This window comes from Lissotriton vulgaris, chromosome 3_1 (assembly GCF_964263255.1).
Source record: "Lissotriton vulgaris chromosome 3_1, aLisVul1.2, whole genome shotgun sequence".
NCBI classification, from domain to species: domain Eukaryota; kingdom Metazoa; phylum Chordata; class Amphibia; order Caudata; family Salamandridae; genus Lissotriton; species Lissotriton vulgaris.
Genome location: NC_141689.1, coordinates 574,755,860 through 574,779,986, shown reverse-complemented (window position 1 = coordinate 574,779,986; position 24,127 = coordinate 574,755,860). Strand labels below are relative to the sequence as shown.

At 41.3% G+C, this 24,127-nt stretch overlaps 1 protein-coding gene across 2 annotated transcripts in view; it reads left to right on the top strand.

Moving 5' to 3' along the window:
- The window catches only part of EDIL3 (EGF like and discoidin domains 3), a 1,521,395-nt gene that overhangs the window by 1,133,766 nt on the left and 363,502 nt on the right, over positions 1-24,127 (top strand). For both annotated transcript variants that reach the window (XM_086960856.1, XM_086960857.1), the window contains one exon: positions 8,149-8,293. In XM_086960856.1, coding sequence (XP_086816982.1) covers positions 8,149-8,293 — 145 coding nt within the window. The remainder of the gene's footprint in view (positions 1-8,148; positions 8,294-24,127) is intronic.

Below are 24,127 nucleotides of genomic sequence, written 5' to 3'. Positions count from 1 at the left end.
AAGGTGATTGTGCTGCAGAGGGTGGTGGTATTATTGGAACATTAGAACCAGTGTGGATTCATACCTGATCCGTGCACCTGACTCATATACTGCATGAAGGGCAGGACTAGGACACAGAGCTGGTCTTGGCATCAGTGGACAATGACAAGGCTTTTGACACACTGGAGTGGACATACCTAGTGGAGGTTTTAAAGAATATGGGATTTAGAGCACATTTTGGTCCTGTGTCAAATTGCTATATATGAACCCCTGGACCAGTGTCCGAAATGTCAGGATGGTGTCCAAGGTTTTTGAGGTGCAGCATGGCACTAGACAGGGATGCTCACTTTCGCCACTATTATTTGTGCTGGCACAGGAGCCACTGGCCATTATGCTCCAGAGGGTCCTGGGAGATTGGGGAATCTTGTTGTAGCATAGTGTGCTCTCTTTACGCTGATGATTCCCTGTTTTATTTATCACAGATGAGGGAGTCTATACCTGACCTACTAGTGCCTCTGGAGGAATTTGGCAAGGTGACAGGACTCGGAATTAACAAAAACAAGAACACACTGTTCTCCTTGGGAAGTTGGCAAGGATTCCTATTGATTGCCTTCCTATTGATTGCCTTCTGACCTTGGCCTGCACTTAGGAATGGGCAAAATTAGATTCCTCAGCATGATGGTGGGGAGAATACCCAATAAACATTATGACTACAATGTTGGGAGTATGTTAGATGGTCTGCAGGCGTCTGTCCTTTTCTGGACCAAAATACCTTTTGTCATAATGGAGAGGTTTGCCGTTGCCAAAATGTTGTGTCTCTCTAATGTTTATATGTGATGCAAAATTTGAAATGCCCAATTGCTCCCGATACAATAAAGCTCTTAAATAGCCTATTGGTGTACCTGGTTTGGGTAGGAGAGAGAAGCTAGGTGGCCCTGGATTCTAGATCAAGAGGAGGGAGTACTGGGAATTCCAGATTGCAGCACATATCATATATGCAGCAAAATGGGTAACAGAATCAGACAGTAATGATGAGCAGTTGCTGCAAGGGATGTTTGGAGACACACTGTTACTATAACTATTGATGAGGCGCTCAAGTTTAATGGAGGAATTCACCTTCCTTATGTGCCGTACTCCCCAGATCTGGGGGTCAAATAGTGACTAGGGTCCTCAGGTGGCTCCCCTACTCAAGGGACCTAGAACAGTGGGCCCTGAAGCCCTTTAAGGACATCAGTTTAACCATGCCCATTAGCCACTGGCTGGAGGGATCTTTATCCAGGGGAAAACTTTGTCTCCTTTGAGGAGGAACGGGAGGAATTCTCGTTTGAGTGGGATCACTATTTACAAAATGCCAGGATAGCTAAGCCTGCCAGGGAAATTTGGAGGGAGTTGCCGGAGAAAATATGCAAATGGAATTGTGCACCCAAGACAATTGTAGTCCACAACTTTCAAATTATATTCCAAATAATTGTATTCTTCCAGAAATTCATATAGTCATTTTCCAAACAAAGACACATCCAGCCAACGTGTTTCGTTCAAAAGAATTTTTGAACTTGATCAGGGCTGTAAAAAACACATAAACAACACAAAAACAAAATTGTATATAAAACACATTAAAAGCACAAACAATATCACATTATATGAAAAGACAAAAACGTAAGATGAATAGCACATCGTTCAATTTAGGATAGAAGAGCACTCTAATATAACATAGTTTTAAAATGTATGATCTAACATTAAAAAACCATAAAAACATAAAAAAAGACAACAATCACTCATTGACTATACCATATAGTACAAACACTTAACAAGACCTGACCAATCAATATTGTACAACAATTCGGAAAATGATGATTTGAATTACTGGAAGAATAAAATAATTTGGAATACGATTTGAAACTTGTAGACTACAATTGCCTTGGGTGCACCATTCCATTTCATATTGATTCGAAAAATATTATGCAAAAAAATGGCCAGGCTCCTTGCTGTACCACGTACATCTCTTTATTACTCATAGGGAACTAGGTGTTATGTATGTGGGAGATAACATTGACCTGCGATTACTGGTTGGCATAACATCTGGAGTAAACCAGGCAAGACATGTAATCAATGACTACCTTGCCCTCGGGCACTGTAATAAAATCCCTTGGCTGGTGCACCTCAATAGGTTAATTAAGGACATTGACGTAGAATTTCAAATTAAGAATCCAGCTAACATTCTACAGTATGGCAAGAAAGAAAGAAAAGCCATTTTTTAGCAATAAACGATCAGGCAAGCGGGAACTCAAAGAAAGGCAGACACCTTCAGTATTTAACTACTTGGGAGGCCCCTTACAATGTGGGTTGCTTGCTACCTGGTCATGGTCACAGATATTCAGAAAATATTTTATCTTACTAGGTTTTGACTAGGTATTGCACATTGTCTCGTAGCAATCCCAAAAAAGAGACACATGGTCTAATAAACTTCCTAGATGCCCTTGTGTTTGAGTGTCAGTACAATCCTCAGTGAGCTTTACATTATTCTGTGGTTTTTATTGTGAAATCAGGAAGCATGTTTTTCAACCTTTCCTATCATTGAGGAATGTTCTAATGCACAAACCACAATTGACAGACAGAATGCAGAACAATGTCATACATTCACCCCAGTACAGAGATCTGGGACTAAATCCATCTTTTTTGTTGCTCACCACACTACCCGAGTTCAGACATGGCCATATACAAATCAGCTTTGACCATGTGCCTCATGGGAACAGTCCAGCCCGAACTGCCAAGCCATGTCTTCCCTGGAACGGAATCAAGCATCCTAGGACCGGTTTCTGGCTATCAGCCGTCTTCATCTAAGATAGCTTGACTCCAATGGCGTGGAGAGCACGGGACTCACGTCTGAGCATACCCGTCCCACTCGGGGTAACAAATGCAAAAACAACAATTGATGGACAGAATGCAGAATTCTGGCTGATGACGGCATATAGCCAGAAACCGGTCCTAGGATGCTTGATTCCGGTCCAGGGAAGACATGGCTTGGCAGTTCGTGCAGGACTTTTCCCATGAGGCACAGGGTTAAGGCTGATTTGCATATGGCCATGTCTGAACTGGGGTGGTGTGGTGGGCAAAAAATGACGGATTTAGGCCCAGCTCTCTCTACTGGGTTGAATGTATGACATTGTTCTGCATTCTGTCCATCAACTGTTGTTTTTGCATTTGTCACCCCGAGTGGGACGGGTATGCTCAGACGTGAGTCCCTTGCTCTCCACGCCACTGGAGTCAAGCTAACCTGGCTGATGACGGTTGATAGCCAGAAACCGCTACTAGGATGCTTGATTTCGGTCCAGGGAAGATATGGCTTGGCAGTTCGTCCTGGACTGTTCCCATGAGGCACAGGGTTAAGGCTGATTTGCATATGGCCATGTCTCAACTGGGCTGGTGAGCAAAAAAATGATGGATTTAGGCCCAGATCTCTGTACTGGGGTGAATGTATGACATTGTTCTGCATTCTGTCCATCAACTGTTGTTTTTGCGAATGTTCTAATGCACCAGGAAGCCTATAAGTGTTTATGTAGCCTTGAGACTAAATATATCTGTCATGATGTTTCTCTTTTTATAAATGGTGCTTCAAAAGTAAGAAATACTCTCTCCATGAACGATCAACTGGTGTATGAATATGATTAGTTATGCTGCCATGTATTGCATTTATTCTACTTGTCTGACATTACTGTGCAATTTATTATTCTAAACGTTCTCGTTCCTATGTGTTTTTAAACTGTGGATTTTATAAATGATTTAATGAAATTTCCAATAGATGTATTTAATTATGTGTACATTTTTGATTATATAATCGAATACAGCTGGCTTTGACACACAAAGTCACCCAAGATTTAGAGGCATGGGGAGATATCAGCATTTGAAGAGGGGGGCATCGCTGGAAGGGACCAGAGGCATGCAACTGGGGGTCTCGGCTGCTCAGAGTTTTCTCCAATGGATTTTCTTGGGGATTGTGCTGTGGAGTCTGCTGAGATTGGAGGGGGGTCAACATGGAATAAAAGAAAGGATAAGTCATTGAATGGGAATAATGGAGGGGTACAAGAGATAAACTGCAAATGGACTATAAAGATGCCCTCGTGTTCATTATTCATTCAGAATACTCTAAAGTGCTTAAGCATAATTTCTCTGGCGTTGCACATAATTTTGGACAAAAATACATGGATTTTCTCCCAATCCTAATTTTCAAACTTTCGCACTGCTGTGCCATTATTGAAATATACAACTGAACATTCAATCTGGTCAATAAAGTCCTTCTCTGACTTCAAGCCCCTCTAGTCCTAATAAGTGTTTTAGAAGCCTGGACATACTTTACACTATCTTTGGGAGCAACCATGAGGCGATATGAAACATTTTCCAGTAGCAGAAAGCCCAATAGTCCAACAAACATCCACCTTTCACTCCTTTCATCAATTTGTCTTGTACTGTAACCCTATAGTCTTTGCAATATTGCAAAATGTGTGCGCATCTGCCTTTCCTGGGGCTTACATATGGTATCCAAAACCCTTCTGAACCCTTCCTTTAACAACGTGACTGCCTCCACGTCTCAGTAGCTCAACTACCACACCTACTCTATTCTACCATTACTGACATATTGGTTTTTTCCAGTACTCCCCTTCCTTCACTTCTACCTCTGATATCACCATCTGCCCCTCACCCTCCAAAACACTGAATGACTGGTTAGGTGCACTCTACATTTATAACAATCATGCTGGCACTTGCACGGGGCATGAAGAACATTCCTTTGTATTGAAATTCCAGTGCATCACTTGCTGGACCTTATTTAACTGCACACCACCCAGCTTGGGCTGGTATGCACTGCAAAAAAGCCTAAAGGGCAGTAACAACCCTCTTGCCATATGCAATGAAGAAATGGGCTGTGTTGGGGTCATGAACTACATCCAGAAGTCATTGACTCATTGCCAACTTATCTTTGGGCTCATGCTGCTCCTCAACATAAACTCTTCATCACAGCCCAGCCGTGCTTTCACCTGAAAGCTGACACTAATTGTTCTAATTACTTCGAAATATTGTATAAGAACTAAAGTGCGTTATGGGAATTCTGAAACAAATTACTGGCATACATCATGAACACAGGTGACCTTCTATCCATGTTAGCCGTTGCCTTGCGGATTCTGGCATGTTCTCTCTCTTTAGCTTTAGAGTTTTTTTCAGTTATGTTCGCTATGTAAGAGAGCCCCTAAATTTTCAGTGCCCAGTGTGCAGCCGCGGTCCGTGCAGTAACAGCGGAGTGGTCGGGTTGTAGGGGATTCCAACGCACGATAACAAGGGAAAATTAATTATTTATTTAATGTTCCCTCGTTGTCATCTGTCGGAATCTGCCCCACCGCCCCACCCGCTGTTACCTGCATGGACCACGGCTGCCCGTGTGTAAAGGTGTAACCTTATTAATGAAGGACCCTCCTCCTGCATCAGTTCTCCCCTTTACCCAGCTGATCTGCTGTATCTTTCTGGATTCCTTTAGCTTCCACTATCACCTCTGTCTCGGGTCCGGCTCCAACATTCTCTTCCCTGTGCTTGTCTGCCCCTGATGAACCCCTCATTCTTGCCCTGACTCACTCAGTTGAGGCATAGCAGCCTCTGAAACCGTGACCAGGCCCCTAATCTCCCAAGAACATATTCCAGCGGTCCCACCAAATCCAGTAAAACAGCTCAGAACCATGCCTCTCACTCATACGACTCACCCCACACATTATCCCCCTCACACCTCTCATCCAATCTTTCATGGTCGATCTTCCTCACCATACATCCCACTACACATCCACATGCTCACTTTAAGATTCCTTCCTGTTCTGACTCCGGCTCTCAGGCCATCTGTGGTGCTTGTTCATGGCCACATCTCTCACTGCGGACTGCCCCATTGACAGCTGTTGGTTGTCTCGCATTACCTCATTCAAGCCTCTCGCAAGTTTGCAGATCTCCAGATGTTACCGACTTACTACTCATCTTCAATGCTATGGAAACTCCTTCCTTTCCCCGGTGTCTTAGCACCAACTCTTCTGTGTACACACATAATTGCTAAAATATTGGTATATGCCATCCACTGTTCTTGTCTCTTGGACTGGCCCCCCCATCTTCCAAACCCTGCTGATAATGGGCACCTCCTCAACTTCATCCATCCCACCCACATCCCTCACCACTCAACATCTCTGCTTTCCCATGGTCGTCTTCCGTACTACATACTTGCAGACTCCTGCTCTAGGTGTAAGGCCGGTCTTGTGCACTATCACTGCCATGGATTTAAAGGCAACGTTACCTTTTTCATCTTTAATATCTTCCCTTACATTACTTCCTCATACTCACGTCCCAACAATCTTTGGAAAGCAACACTGACATTCTTGAGATGTGATCCACCACCTTTGTTCCCAGACCGTCAGGCAATCTTCCCCATCTCACCCAGATCGTGGACCAGAACCCAGGGTGCTCTCTCGCCCGCTCGATCTCCAATGCAGAGTTCATTCAACTTGGGCTGCAACTAGATCACAGGTCCTAGCCATCCCCCTGCAGTCTCATTCTTTGACAACACCTTCCCACTTCTTCTCTGCATGGCACCAGTGTCCTGGATTGCCTCCCACTTGCCCTTTGTTGTGGCCAAGAGTACAAAGTTCCAGGTCAAAATGACCTGCGACGCCGCCTCCCTCACTCATGCGGCAGCCTATACCCTTTTCATTCCAGAGTTCCGTGTGACCCTCTGTCAGGCTGTTGCTTGTCCTATTCATAGTGGTCCTTCTTGACATTTTTGTGCCCCCGCCCACTTCTTTTGAACATGCCCCCCCTCGCTTCTCCCCCACCTTGTTGGGAGACACATGCTGACTGCTGAGACTGCAGAAGGAACCCACACAGATTTCACCCATTTGGTTCCACTTTACCACCTGGCAGGGATGTACTGACTGACAGAGGTCATTTTCTTGTCAGTCACAGAACTTCCATCACTGTCCACCTGCTGCTTGTGCTGTGGTCGCTCTGCTTCCTTGAACAGTAATCGAAATTGTGTTGTAATATCATTGTAAGCTCTTTCAAACCATACACAAGAGTGCACGAACTGACGCTTATAAATAATATTCATGGTGTAATAACAATGTGCATTATTAAGATGACAAGCAAGCAATATTTTATGAATTGATGCCACGGCGGGAATGAGCACCGCACTCATTTGAGCTTTCTGCTCTGCAAGGCAAGGCAATAGGTTTCTGGGCCCATCAGTGCTTGCTGAACTTGCATTACAGTTCAAATAAAAATAATAATACCCCATTTTGTGAGCACCATGGGCCTGACTGTTTATAAACATGCAGTAATGTGCACAGAGTAATGTTTGCGCTCTCGCACACATGTCATTTTTATTTCTTATATCACCAAATCTTTCATGGTCTGTTTGCATTCTTTTTCCATTTTTGCCTGACAAGAAAGCAATTTCCTTCTTAACAAGCACTGTTTTGATTTAAATTATAAAACGTAATGAGCATTCGAACACATTTATATTCAGAAGTCATACGCGAAGGCATACAACATTTCACATTTTTTAAATGCTGCCACACACGTAATACATCTATGTGACAATGAATAATACATTGTTCATTGATCATTTTCTGCAATACATGTTAAGTTAAAACTTTTTTTAATATCTATTCTCGTGCGCAAAAGCTTGCATTTGCACAATGGGAATGATTTAGGACTATGTCAGCAGAAAACGAAATCTGAGCTCTGTTTTTTTTGTTTTGTTGCTTTTTTTTAATCGCTGGAAGTCATGGCCGCGAGCCCCTCCATTTTTTTAAAACTGGGATTGTATTGCAATGTTTCCACGTAAGTCGTTTTGTTGCTTTCATTGGGCTATATATGTAAATATATATAATATATATTTTCACCTTTTGAAAAAATCCCCATTTCTAATTAGCAATACCCTCATATAAGACTTATAATTCTGCATTAAATTGTTTTGTTTAGTTTTTATTTTATTGGCGGTACATCTAAAGGATAACCCCAACACCAAGGGCAGGGAGGACAATGCACAGAGGTAGGATATTTAGCTATCAGTGAAGATGGAGACATGCTGCAACTCTTTAAATGAAAATTCAGGGCAACAACAAGTGATTGTCTGTGCTCTCCTTATAGGTGTTCCGTGGAAATGTGGACAACAACACTCCCTACATAAATTTGTTCACACCACCAATAGAAGCGCAGTACGTACGGCTGTTTCCACAGGTGTGCAGAAGACATTGCACTTTAAGGATGGAGCTACTGGGATGCGAATTGTCAGGTCAGTCTACAACTTTATGATATTAATTTGGAATGGACTGAAAAGACTATATGTACATATTGCTATAGTATATATACAAATGTGCAGAGTGCCGTATGGCATTTACTACCATTCAGAGGTTGGGAAAAGGCTATGACTCTTAAGAGCCGAAGCCTCTATGGGTCATGACACTACCCCTCACGCTACAATGGTAAGAAATTACATGTTAGGCTACGGACATTTGCTTATATGATTTAGGCTTTGGCATTTGGTTCAATACATATTTGTTGAACAGAAGTAGAATGCAAAGTATTACATTTGTGCTGTACGGTAAAATCACATAGAAAAGACCATCATCACTATTATGGAGTTTTTTTCCTTCTGTCAAGTCATTGCAATCTGGGATGTAGTAAACAGTGTTTTTCATGTCTTCTTAGCTTTACTGTGGTTATAAAAGTGAACTTGACCGTAGTAATGTGTTATAGTATGCGCATAACGTGACATTCACGCCTCCAAACCACTGCCAACATCCATCTCTACCCACACCCATATATATATATTACCTACTGGCGGTCGCCAGTAGGTAGTTACAGTTAGGACCTATTTTCCATAGGAAGTCAGAAACATTCTATTCCAATATGTTTGGCGCCGGTTGACAAATGTTCGCGAAATTTTCCACACTTTTGGCCAGCTCCGGTCTGCTCCTATCCTGAAATTCTCAGGGTGATTCGTCAAGCGGGGGCCGAGAAAAAATGGGGGTCCCAAAACATGTTTTCCCCATACAATTTTCCATAGGAATCTTTAGTCGCAGCTACAGCCCGAACTGCTGAACGGAATTACACCAAATTTGGCAAAAAGGTAGCCCTTGGTTCTGAGATGTCATCAGTGATGCCTCTGACCATGTCATAAATGATGTAATATGTGACATCATCAGCAGGGCATTGAGAGCCCGCACGTTATAGTTAGCAGAACTAACTATAAAACGGAGAAATTTCAATGGTTTTGTATGAGTGAAATGTCCAGCTAACTGTAACAGCCCTGAAAGCTATGTTTTTTTCAGTGAATATATATATATATATATATATATGAGAGAGAGAGAGAGAGAGAGAGAGAGAGAGAGAGAGAGAGAGAGAGATGTATATAGAACCCTTATTTATCCTATTTGATTAATACGTTTGGGAAATCACAAGCGACCGTGGGACGGGCGGCGAGGGTAGGTTACCTTCATGGGCTCTACCGGAGACAAGGCTCCTACTATCGAGGTGCCCCCACTATCTGCCCGCCCACATTGAAGCACCTCGCACAAAAGAGGGAGGTCCTTCATTATTGACTACACGAGCATTGAGATGTAGTCCATTCTGAATGGTAGCACCTAATTAGTAGCACCATTTAGTGTAGATACTAAACACCACGCTTTTTCACATATTTCACACATATAGGTCCTGAAGAATTGCCACGGTACTTACTGACCAACAGGGCAAGAAACATTTCGACCCATAGAGAAGAGCACAATATCGAATGAATATCCCTCATCAGGGGTGTTGCCAATCTATTACATATATATCTTTTTAGCAAGGTGGATTACCAGCCAGAATAAAACGCTTCTACTTGAAATATCCAACCTTTTTTAAAATAATGCACTCCCTGCACCACTCATGATCTACACCCACATGGGCCACACACCCCCACTTCATCATACGGCAAAGGAACAAAAGATCTCCAATAAAGAGCCCCTTCGTGGGTGCCCGTTGAGCATTGCAGCGCTGGCTCAACGAGGAGCAGGTCCATATGATGAAGCATGACACCTAGCTTGCTGGGTGTGTGAGGACCTTAGTTCCGCAAAAGCGGGATCACCCATCCCACTACCTCCTTTATCCCTTTCCCATCTCACCCCCACTAATCAGCTGGTAGGTGACATCCAGCCCAGAGGAACAGCTTCGACTTCTTTTGTAGAGCGAAAATATTATGTTTGCTACTGAAAGAAACCCTTTCCAAATGCCACATTGTGTTTTTGTGTTTTCCATATGATGAAGGAAAGCAACAGACTATGGGGCCGATTATGATGCGGCTCGGAAGGCTCCAATGGATGGCCAGAACCTTCCCAGCTGCAACGTAATGGGCGGTCGGATTACTTCTCGACCGCCTCATTTTGAGGAAGGCGGGTGGAAAGGAATCCGACAGGTCATTCTGGCTGGTTTCCGACGTGCTCAGAGTGCCCGTCTGAATGTGGCCTGTTATATCACGGGTGTCTCTTTCTACCCTTCATATTACAATACGTTCTTTCCGCCATGGTTTTCATGCCTGTCTGTCCTACATGGAAATCATGTCAGAAAGCCTGTCCGGGTGCCTACAGCAGGGCACTTTTTGGTGCACAGCCTCCGGTTAGAGGCTGAGGGGGCACCTATGGTGCCCCCCCCTGTTGATACCTGCATTTTGAGGTGCCTGCCATAGGTTGCAGGAATGAAGTGCACCTCCCATTTAACCATGGGAGCATGCATTACAGCTGGTTTATGGCAGCAACACATGCTCCCATAGTGAAATATAGGAATGCGACCGAACAGTGTTCGGTCGCATCTTAATGGGGTAGTCAGGACCGGCGACCGGGTGTCAGTCGGTCCCATGACCGAGTCGATGTCTAGTAGAAGTGATTCCGCCCGAAACCATAATGTGCCCCATATTGTGCCAGTTAATATTGGTGCCAAATTGCTGAAAGACTTGAAAGGTTCCTTTTTCCAATGAATGGGGGTCCTCTGGATGCAAAATTGCAATTTCCATGCTCTGCTACAGACCCTACGCCCAGTGCATCCCCCACAAGTATTCCTTCTTTAGGGCAAAGATGTAGCAATCTCAATCATTGTTTGGAGAGAGCACATCAGTTAATGGCATTCTACACCAAACAGGTAACTACACTATGGGACATCCTTGACTGGTCCAGGACTGACAGAAAACCATAGCAGAGGCCAGGGAACCCATGTATCTTCTAAATCCCAGAAGCCATAAAATGACACCCTAGGTATATCTGCACCCAGTGTGTCAAGAAGTCATTCAGTGAATCTTTTTTCTTATCCTTGTGTAGGGCTTACTAAGCAAGTAAAATTAGGGAACAAAAAATGAAATGGATACATTAAAGGGCAAAGCAATGCACAAGAAGATTCATGACCATAAAAACGACCAGACCTGACTAGTCCATGTAGTGCAGTGTCTTGCAGAAAAGATCAAACAGTGCCAAAGAGACTCCCTAAAATTGAGCAACTTAGCATTCCAAATGGGTGACCCTCGATTCCCAGGAGTCCCTTATTGCTCATGTGCGCACTTTTCTTGTATGTTTGATCATGGTTGATGCCTGTTAGCATCAGCCCTGTTTCTGCAATGAAAGACTGACCTCATAATTCAGTAAATATGAATCTGAGAGGCCTATTGCAGGTCTCTGTGTCTGCAAGCTTTTTAGATTAATTTCTTGCACAGGCTAACATATGTCCTGTTCTCTAAACTGTCAGATATTTCTTGAACACATTCTGTAGACAATATAATAAAAACCATCGCTAAACGTCCATTCTCCATTGTATAGTAGCTAGGCTTCTGCTTGCAGATTGAAGTTGCGTGAGTTCCATGCCGACAAAGACACTCACCAGAACGTTTTCTTTCGCCCAGTCGAACAACATGAGAAGCTAAGTGCAAAAGTGCCCCTCTTACTCCGAAGCGTTTAATGCATTGAAAATGGATAAAATATTCTTCTTTTTGGTGAGGCATCCACACTGGCTGGTTGTTGGGAAGAGATACTGATAATCCCAACTCCGATTTATTAAGAGCTACTCTCATACAGATATGCGTGGACATTCAATGACTGTAGATATTATGCGGAAGTTTAATGTCAAACTGTAATCCAGTTGAATCTGATCCAGTTAAGGAATTATACTACTAGTGTAGAGCTTTGTGATGCACAACATTTGGGAACTATCTGGCTTTCACACTTATTTCAGTCTAAGGTGCTGAGATGTCCATGATAATAATGACAATTATTGTTCATGTGAGTCATAAAAGAATAAGGCATAATACATTGTTTTACATTATTAAAAAAGATGATTTGTGTGTAACAATCATGTAATATCACCTGCAGATTTAAGAGATTATGTACAAGATTTGTCTGGCTTCTTCCACCCCTACTAGTATGCACAGTGTTCAGTGGGAAGGGTGGGCAACACATTCCATACTTCCTTTCACCTGAAAAGGTCATAATTTCCTTTTGCAGCTCAGGAAATCTGCTGGGTTTCAGCCAAAAGTATTCTACTTCAAAACCGAGACAAAGGACTCTCCCACTTTGACCGTAGCATGGACCGGCTCTGGCTGGCCATGAAAGGGTTGCCAAAAATATAGGTGCTTGTCAGGCCTTGAGGAAGAGACTTACACAATATAGTTGGCACAATTTTGAGAACTTGTAAATCTTTACAAGAGACACTAGATATATACAACTTCAAACCGTATTATAAATCATGACTCTAAATATACAATCGATAGCTGCTGCATACATGCGCATCATTATACTACCCACTGAATTGAAAATAGTTACCCCTGCTAAAAACTCTCCACTTGTTTTATTGCTTGCACAAGAACCATGGGCAGGAGAAAACAAAATGATAATATAGGCATCAAACCTGTGTCCTGGCCAATATCTATTCAACAGATAGGAGGTGTACATACTATGTCAGATATTGAGAAAGTCGATGTCAATATTAATAAAGATACATTCAGGTATAAAAACGAAATTGCATCTTTATTGACTAATTCACCCTTTGTGAACTCCACATCAACCCGCATCATAAATACATAGTTAGGCCGATGCTGGGACTCAGGTCTGAGGTCACTGATTGACAGGTCACAGGTGGGGGGCACATAGTTGGCAGACAAACCGGCGAGCAGGAAACCACAGATCAATCCCGCAGATAGGCACAGGAACACACTATGCTCCAGGGAGATTGGCCCCAATAAAGCACACATAGCCCAATGGGTATGAGCATTCTCAAAACATCATAAAGTCAAATGCTATATGAAGTTAGGAACACATAGCTAATCAGAACACCGCACACACAGGACGCACAGTGATCACATGCTCCCCACGCCGGACATCTGGTTTTGTTACCCACTGGTCACATTGTTTCCTCGCAAGTTCAAGGCCCACCTGGATTCCTCATCGAATACATTAATTTAAGGCTACAAAGACAGCGGTTCACATTCCTTCCGAAAGAATACATTAATTTACCCTCAAACTCTAGAGGAGCCCTGAAATGGCAAAAGGTTGCTTTAGATGAAGCAAAAATGGAGGCCATTAAGCAAGTTCTTTGTGAAAATACAACTGAGCTAAGAGAAGGAATAGCAGCAGGGCCAACCCATGCTCTTAGTATACATTTACGTACCATCGAACAAATTTGTATTCATTTCCAAGCCCCGAAAAGGCCCACTAAACCTGTCGCTCTAATCGGAAAAGGCCAACAATGGTACACCAGAGAGTGCAGACTGAAACGGAAGGCTTTGATAATTGCGATTAGAGCCCAGGAGAGCTCAGCTATTAAAGTAGCAAGGCAGGAATATAGAGAGGCGCAGCACAAAGCGAATTTAGATTGGGACGAAAGCCGATGGGATGACCTTAAAAAATGCCAGCCTAGCAAGGGAAACAAATCGTTTTTGGTCATTGGTCAGGCAGGCATATATGGGTGAGTTAGAACAAATCCCCAATCATATAACATCTCAGACTTGGCATGACCATTTTTGTAATTTATACTCTGAGACTAATAGCTCAAATGCGGAAGCCCAACTCACTCAACCCACATTAACCCTCAAAGAAGGTGACTGCGACCTATTTAGACTAAAATAAGTCGAGTCAGCCATAAGACCTGGTAGGCCCCAGGACCTGATGGCCTACCAGGGGATCTGTTCCTTGCTGACCGGGACAATTGGGCTGAGTATGTTCTCCTCCTTATCAATTCAATCTCTGGAGGATGCCCAGTCCCAGATTCATGAAAGGGAGCTGAGGTAGTCCCAATCTACAACAAAAAGGAGGCCAGAGAGGACCCTTCCAATTACAGGACAATCAGCCTTATAGATGCACTGCAGAAGTTAGTTGGCAGGGTCATATTGCAGAGGATCCAACTGTGGGCTGAGGAGGAGGACATTCTTTCACAATACCAGGCGGGCTTTCGGACCAATACAGGAACGGTGGACCAGGTCTTTAGGCTTCTTATGATCCATTGGAAGGTGGTGGTACTTGGTAAGGGCAGTCTTTATGTCGCCTTTATTGATCTGAATGATTCAGAAAAGGGGGTGGTGATGAATGGAGTGTCTGAATTAAGCAGACCACTCTTACCCAGTCCAAAGATCAGGGCTTGATCCATCACCATTTTTAACGGTGATGGATCAAGCCCTGATCTTTGGACTGGGTAAGAGTGGTCTGCTTAATTCAGACACTCTGTTCATCACCACCCCCTTTTCCGAATCTTTATTGATCTGAAGACTCCCCTTGACCTGGTCCCCAGGGATAAGCTATGGCATACATAGAAAGGCATGGGCATCCCTCCAACGATCCTTAACCTTCTTATAAGGCTACATAAGGGTAACTACGTGCAGATCAGGTGGGGTTCCAGGGACAGCTTACTGACAGGATCCCAGTAAACAGGGGAGTATTCCAGGGTTGTGTGATGGCACCCACCCTGTTCTCGTTATACGTGAACGGAGTGGTTAAATTTCTGCAAGAAGCACCAGCAGATGCCCTGACCCTGGCAGGCAATAAGGTGCCGACTCTCCTGTTTGCTGATGACATACTGCTGATCTCGAAGAACCAGGTAGGCTTCCAGAAGCTTCTGAATAGGTTCCAACTTTTTTGCAATACCTGGGAACTAGTCATAAATACATCTAAAACAAAGTTCATGACTCTTAACCCCCATAAATCTTTTAAGAAAACATCACTTTAGATGGAACCTGTCTCGAGAGAGTCAAGACCTTTGACTACCTTGGGATACGTTTTTCTGATAAAGTCCAATGGAAATTTCATCTGGATAAAATGCTCCTGAACCACAAACGGATGTCTGGGGTGTTGAGCAAAGAACATCGCTCGTCATATAGTAGACCTGCTATTGCCCCAGCACTCATTGTGTATGGAGCTAAGGCAGTCAGTTTGGCCCTTTATGGCGCCGAATTTTGGGGCTTTGATAATCTCGACGACCTTGGTAGATCAGAAAACAAGTTCTTTAGGGACCTCATTATGTTGCCACAGGGAACAACTTTAACCCCCTTGTTATATGATCTGGGTAGGCGCCATATCAAAGATTTGGCCAAACTTGGCCCCCTGTTGTACTGGGCACGCCTTAGGCGTACTCCAGAACTTACCAACTTTGATGAAGCCTTCACTGAAGCAATGGGATTGGACACTGGTAAAAACATAAAATGGATCTCAAATGTCAAGGCTCTGCTGATAACCCTGGGACTCAAAGAGTCATGGGACTTCTAAATCCCGCCGAGCAAAGTAAAGCTGAAACATACTTATTGGGATTGGGTAGATGCCAGAGATCTTAGCAACCCAAATTCAGGAAGGCTTACAGAGGAATTCTTACAACACAAACCATCTAGAGCCCTCAAACCATATCTGGACGTGATCCAGACTCCAAGGGATAGGGCTCTATATACTCAATTTAGATTTGGCACAATCCCAGTCGCCGAATTCACTGTGAAGTGGCACCCTCTCAACCAGACCGCCAAAGAATGTCCGTCTTGTGGGAACCCTAAAGAGATTAATGCACATTTTATGTTTGTCCGCCCTGCTAATGCTAGTGCTAGGTCTTGTTGGCTTGCGCAAATTTGTAAGCAACTAGGCACTACCAACCATCGAGTTGGCCTACGTATACTCAGAACAGTCAGAACAGACCCGAGAACCTTTTACGTTTGCGGTGTAGCTAAGTTTATGGGACGAGCCTGGTTAATAAAGCTTAGAGCTATATGAAGGGTCTCCCAAAACTGACTGTGATTAGGAGTATGAATATTGCACAGTTGAAGCTCATAATGCTACACTGTGATCTAGATAATGTATATTTTGTATTTTGTATTTTAAATTTAATTGCCTTTTATTGTTTTAAACTGTTCTTAATCAATATGATCTATTTTAAAACATTGTCAAAAGCTGTACATTTATTGAACAAAGGAGAACTATGCTGCAAGTTTTTATCCATTATGACCTGATGAACTATATTTTACCTTGAAATTGTCTTGTATTATTTTTATGATATTTTTATCGAAATAAAGTTGGACTGACTGACATTAATTTATGGCTCCAAAGACAGCAGGTCACATTCCTTCCCAAAATAGGATTGCCGTAACTAATTTATGGTATTCAGTGAATTGTATAAAACTCTTTTCAGATTGATTGTAAGTTGAAACAGTCTTCAGATCCTATGCCTGTAATTGTTCTCCTGGCCGCATTGTTTAGTTACTCATATGGGACATTTATTCCACTGCTGATAAAAACAGTGCATGTAAGAATTTACACTTTCATAACTGATTAAAACACACAACCAATATAGAGAAGCATTTAACTACCCAAAAAGAAGCATCCACTGGACATGGACATAAGCAGCAGCATAACAAACAGGCAATGACAGTCACAGAGATCTTCTAACCCAACTGGTCTGAAAATTGCTGGTAGGCTAATGAGCCGTAGATGAAACAGAAATGAAAGCATATAAACATTGTATATTTCCACAAATGATGGAGAGGATAGTACCAGTAATCATCACCAAGAGCGGCTATTGGCGATGATGCTGGTGGGCTATAGCAATCTGGAAGGTTTAATAAATAAGAGGTACGTATAATATCATATCAGAAGCTATTATCCAAGTTGGTGAAAGTAGGTTGATACCAGCATGAGCCCAGAGATAAGTGTCCACATAAATGTTTTTCCAAAACACCACACATTGTCGAATGGTACAGCTCAATATGAAATGCTGACAAATGAGACCACAAGTAAAGCAGTACCTAGTTCAGAAGTTGCTTTGATGCCATGGAATTTGACTGCACATTAAGTATCCGGTGTTTAATCAAAATGGAAATAAAAGTCTTGGCACCCAGACTCGCAGGAGAACAAATGTGCAGGAAGAAAATGCTGACAGTGACAAATAAGGTGGGCATAAGCACAGGCTAAGAAAATATAGGAGAGAGGTTCCCCATACTTCAGGGACCTGAGGAAATTTCAGAGGGATGGGCTCCATGGAAAATAGAATGCTGCTGTAATTGATTTGTGAGGAGCCTCTGAGGAGGTTTCCCAACAAAGAGGGACCGACAATCAATAAAAAAAGAAGAAAGAGAAGGAGGAATAATTTTTCAGTTTACGAAGAAGAAAAAATATAAAAGTGCTAGTTTATACAATTACACAAAGTGGAGGTTCACATACCAGCATTTAGAAGTTAGATTTTATGAGCTGTAGTAAAGAATTTTGTGTGGAAGATATGACTTTGAGAGACAACTGATTCGAATGGAAGTTTAAGCCCTGAGGAAGTCGTTTGGGTCAATCCCTATAACGACAAAACGCATTGGGAGTGGAAGATCCTTTGAAAGTAAAAGAAAGAACAGAAGCCCAACTTAATATTGTTCTGTTTGTGATACATTATTACATTGTGACTTATAATAATATGCGTGTGCGTCAACAATTGTGAATAGTCTAATCAATCTCTGATGGAGTTTATTTGGGGATTTGGGTGTTATTTCCCTAGTTGAAGGCACCACAAGATAAGGAATGTTAATCTGCATACTGAAAAAAATTGTGTGAAAGCTGTAAGAGTGCTTGATTACCCTTTAAACCCAATTTGGATAATAAGAAAATATAGTGTTATTAATGCCATTGATTATGTTCAATGCCATTTATTATGGTCATGGGAGTACATTTGAGGAGTTATGGTTGCGCTGGTCACCATAAGCAATAACTCCCATGAGTTTCTAGTCATCCATTATAACTACTATGTTCCTACAATTGAAAATTGTATGAGAAAATATATATTGTAAAATGCACGATTTGTGATCAGAGTGCAGAATCATAATTACCCTCTACCAACGTATTTCTCTTCTGTAAAGTATTATAATTTTGTATAATCACTTTGCTCCATGTGAAATGTATCCAAGGGCTCTAGCGCTTCAGTACCCTTATGCCTAGGATTCCTAACCCTACTACTCCTAAATGCCTTTTGTGAATACCGAAAGTCGTAAATTTAGGATTTTTCTCAGATTAGGAGTAGTAAAGCTAGGAATCCTAACTTTACTACTCCTAAATGCCTTTTGTGAATACCGAAAGTGGTTTAGTTAGGATTATGTCTCAGATTACTTTTGTGAACTTAAAAAATCTTTAAAACATTCCAATAGAATAAAACGCAGCAATTGAACGTTAGAAATAAAGTAAACATTAACATAAAAACATACAATTAATAATAAAAATAACAAGATTAAAATAATTGATATTTAAAATCAATAATATTGTTAATGAAAGAAAAACATACACTTGCAACTGATTTTCAAAACTATGATGCAATGGTACCCGGGGTATTATCACTTTGATATTAAGTACCATCAGTATTCTGCAATCAATCTCAAGATTCCATGTCTTCAGGGTTAGCTCTGTAGCCCTTGTTCTCCAAATTAGTATTGCATTTGATTATGGCTCTGCAGTTGTTGGCTGTAATAAGCTTCAGCTATTGATCTTGCTTTAGTATTCATGCTGGTTTCAAACTGCATTATGTGTCATACCACATAGACTGCTAAGTACAATCACTGCTGATGGCTGTAAAGTGAGCTATTGTATCAACCTACACCACTCCTATTATTGTCCATGCATATTTGACATTGTGAAAAGCACGGCCATTTCTCCTACCTGATTGACCAATACATGTATTCATGTATATGTCCCACATCTTCTCCCTCTGACATCTCTGACACTCCAGGTGCAAATCATTACTAAAGCATTATCCTTAACGCTTATCATTTACACAATCTGTTTGTAAACATGAGTCCCTTTCCCTTTGACTATCTGTGGCAGTATCATTGGCCTGCACGTCAATATCTCATTCAGAGTAAAAAAAAGCACAACAGTTATTATGTGTACCTTCTCTGTGTAAGGCAAAGTTATATTGACAACTGCATCCTCTCAGGATGTCAAAGAAAACACCAATGATTTGGACAAACGTCTAGGTAGGCCCTTAAATAAGGGAATGTTGATGGTGCGGAATATATGTTTTGGAGTGCATATTCTTACAGGTGAACAAAAGGTTGACAATTGAGTTATTCAGGTAATGGAAGTGGATCAAACCCAGGAATATTAGGCCTTACTGCAATAGTCTACTTTCTTCTTTCATAGATACTGTATAGAAAAGGTAGAGTCAAGCAATGTTGAATGACTCGGAAAACACAATTCTTTTGCGGTATATTTTTTGAATGACACAAAGAGTACAAATAAGTATAGTCACATAATAGTCCACATATATGCCCCTGTACAGCAATATTGACAGCACAAGTAAAAGTCTGTCTAGTCATGCCTCAGTCCTGATACCCTCTGAATCTCATAGGGTCCACCTTAGCATATTTTGCATACACTCATTTCCTGTGCATTTACCTGCCCTCTCCTATCGATCTTTACCCTCTTCTCTGTGCATGTCATTTTGTTATTTTCACTAGCACCCAGCATGTCACACTTCTGCCCATGGGTACTTCTTGTGGCTGTTTTAGTGGAAGGTGTCAGTCATTTGTCAGCTACACCTGCCTGAGTATGCTTAAAATCCTAAAAATATTACTATGGAGCATATACATGGTTGATACCACACATCAGGTGGCAGTAACAAGAGTACTTCCGGAGAGACAACTGTTGTCTGCAGTTCTCTAGCCGATCATTGGTGGAGGTGTGCTGGTTACCTATCTATGTATGAGTTATATATTCCCTGGGCTAATGCATCCTCGTTAGATTACGTGTGGAAGAGTGAATTATAGCAGTTGTTTGATCACACATTGCCTGAGTAAAAGTGGTGATGGCTCTGGCATGAGCAGTCAATGATCATCCATGGTTGGGAGTAGTCTTTTGAGGACCATCAATTAAAGTATTATGCAAATCGGCAGCAGGTACCCTACCCTAAGTTGTGCTCATGCTTTTTATTCTTTCTGATTGCTGAATACAAACACATGAAGGCAGTGAAGTCAGTGGCGCTATATATTCTGCTTTTGATCACTGGTGAGGTATATATCATCTCTATTGTCTTTTTTTGTGCTGTGAAGGTCATCATGAAACAAACTTCAATGATATAAACTGCCATCTTTATTATTTTTTTTTTATTTATTAAAGAACCAGTATCAGCATAAGACAATACAGTTAGATTAGAAACATTAAATAAGGTATATACAAGGGGATCAAATAACATGGTGACATAAAAGCTTAACAGCAATAAAATGAAAGAAAAGAACAAAAGATATGGTGAAAGACAATAAAGAGCCAGATGACACCAATACATTTAAACCAAGAATCTCGTTAAACTCATCCAATTCCACTAGGAAATAAACCTTCTTTCCAAATAGAAATTGGGCGCCATAGCTCTTCGCCTCGAAGCTTTGTTTTAATTCCTCTAGTGGCAAATATTGCCGATTCATAATTATAGACAGCGAGAAAACGAGTTAACCACATTTGAAAACTAGGAGATGTATCTTCCTTTCAACGGGCAGACAAAATTAATCTCAATACGGCTGTAGCAATAAATAGTAATCGTTGTTCAGATTTGGACAATTTCAAAGAATCATCATAGCCAAGAACAAATAGGGTGTCAGACTCTGGGAGTTTGTGGAAAAACATTTTCTCCCAAAATGAGGCAATCATGCTTTTTATAGGAAGAAGTTCAGAGCAGTTGCTAAACATATGAACTAGGGTCGCTGGACCCTGTAAGCATTGTGGGCACCGATCTGTCTCTCTTTTACCCCACGCGAAAAGTTTGGCCGGGGTAAAGTAAAGATTGAATATTGTTTTAAACAACTGAGCCTTTAAATTGCTGGCCATAAACAGATTATTGCTCATATCGAGGACTTTATCTATATCAACATCGGGGTTGTTGAGTTTCACCGCCCATTTAGTTTCTGTTTTCTCAAAATCATCGTTAATATTAGTTAGAAGAATATCATAGAACGTTCCTATCCTAGTTTTTGAAGTGGTAAATGCTTCTATTAAGTCAATTTTTTGGAGAATAATTGAGTCCGTTTTAGCTTTTAGTTTAGCATGAAGCTGGGCAAATTTAAGAAAGTCCCCTTCAGAAAGACCGAATTTTATTTCTACATCATAAAAAACAGTGTGTGAACCATTTAGCCAGACATCATTAACTGTTTTTATACCCAATCTTTGCCATTTCTTTGCCGTGTGATCAAAATCAAGACCAGATATAATAGTGGATAGGAGCAAAGGCGTATACCGGGTGATTTTGCCTTTCTGCATATGCTTAAGTACCTTATTCCAAATTATCCAGGCACTTTTTAAAATCTCACCCTTGTTTTGCTTATAATGGCTAGCTTCAGTCTTTCTTAGTAAAAGGCCAAAGGCTTCTTGGCCAAGTACAAGCTCATAGATTGAGGGGATTGGGATAGTAATTATTCCAGTATAATCTGCCATCTTTAAAGGTAGAAACGGAGTCATGAGTGATTGCCAGATGTGTGCATGAAAGGTGATATTCATGCGTGATAATATGACACCTAGTAAAAAAGAGCTCCTGTACTTCTCAGTCCGTCAGAAAATATTTATTTGCCTAAAAACCATAAAAGAATACAATACAGTTTCCTTTTAACAGGTGTAGACCCTCCCATATGTCAGCAGCATTGGCATAAAAGTGCAGAGGATGAAGATTTAGAAGGTCAGACAAAATGTTAAATACAGCATAACACCTACTTCGGACACTAGGGTAAAATCAATAAACTTCCCTTCTATAAGTAAAAACTCTTTATACCAAACTAAAATTACTTGCCAGCCTGGTTGCACAGCCTAACTGAGGCCACAATGAATCTATAAAGTGTCAGTCAAACAACATCTGAATAAACCAATTGTAGATAGAATAAGGTGGCTGGTCTACATGATCTAATGTTGAGGTTTCCTGAGTAGGGGGTATCAGCGTATTTCCTTGGAGCACTGTATAAATCACAGAAGAAAAAGAAATGCTGCTGCAACTGGGTAGATTCTGAGCCATAGGGTCAAGGTAGAAGTTCTTTGTTGCAGTAGACTCTATGATATGGAGATATTATTGCATGGAGATGCTTATATTGTTAATATTACAGAACTTGTTTATAAATTGTATAGCATTCTTTTATGGTTTTTATTAGAATAAAGATTTTCTGATTGACTCCTGCATTTATCTGTGCTTCTTTATAAAAAAACTATTGTTGTCAAGGATGGCAATGCTATCATATGAACATGGGAACAGTCTGAGTATGATATTCTTTACAGAACACTAAGACACTAATATTGCATTCTCATTCAAGATGTGCCTAAAAATTCACCTCTTCAGTCTGGGGTACAGGATGTCCAATCTAACAAGCTAATCTCTAAGCAGGCCACCTGTTTTTTGATGTTGGTATTTTCCTTGTCAAATTCCTATGTTCAGCTACTGTGCTCGCTACTTCAGGCTACTCAGATTGTTGCTTTTTATACTTCATGACTTTCACACCCTACTTTGTAAGTATTGTCTATTGGGATGATTTATAAGGGAAAGGCTGTACATTGGCACCGGGGGCATTTACAGGTGGAGTTGATGTGGATGGGTTTTTAAAGAAACAACAATGACATACAGAAAAGGAGTATACTAGGATATATTCCATATTGTACATTTTTAAATAGATATGAGGGAGAAGTCATTAATTAGATAAGCCAGGCAAGTAAAAGGTTTTGATGAGTTTGTTGTGAGGTTTGCTAGACTTCTGGGAGGAAGAAGTGGGCCATAGTTTTAAATTCAAGGCAGGAAGATGTTTTCCTCAGTTTACCAGGGAGCTCATACAAGTGGACCATTGTGGATAGCTATAAGCATGTGAAATGTGATGAGTAGTGTGCTTTGGAAGTTACTAAAAGGTGTAGGTTGGAAGAGCATAGAGTTTGTGAAGGGGTGCCTTGATAGAAATGGTGTGAGCAAAAGGAATAGAATTTCCCAAGGAATGACCATGATAAAGTGCTTGAATAGAGATTACTTGGCCAGCAGTTGGCGAGCTCAGCAATGGTATAGGTAGTTTGTTATGTCTGTGGAGGTTACGGAGTTTATGTAGCCATTTCAGCTTTTTCAATGGCAGTGCAGGAAAATACTACGTGACTGTCATCTTGGTGGACAAGAAGTAGTAACCGTTGGATATAGAAAGTTGAAGATTGATCTGCTAGCATAGTGAATGCCGGAAAGTGATAGAACGAGTGAACTAGGAGAAGGCTATTAGCATAAGCAAGCTTATTGAGGCACATTTTGGCTTTGTAGAAGAGAATATTGTATTCTACTTAACAGATGTTTACTAGGTTTCTGTTGGAGGTGGCACGTAAGGAGATAAAGTTTGAGCACCTTAGATATGTTTATAACGACAATGACAGGTTGTGGATTTTAAGGAACGCAAAACTAATGAGATCATATTTCATTTTGACACTTCGTTGCTGCTGATACAAGTAATTAAACTGGCTATCACATGATCATTTAAGATGCTTTTGTTAATGGGGATTTACAAGTTGACATACAAAAACTTTACAAAAGGTTTTTTATTTGATTTTAGCAGGAAAGAAAGCGTTTTCACTGTGTGTCTCAGGTCGTAGTGCTGAATACAAAGACTTGTCATTTGTTTGCGCAA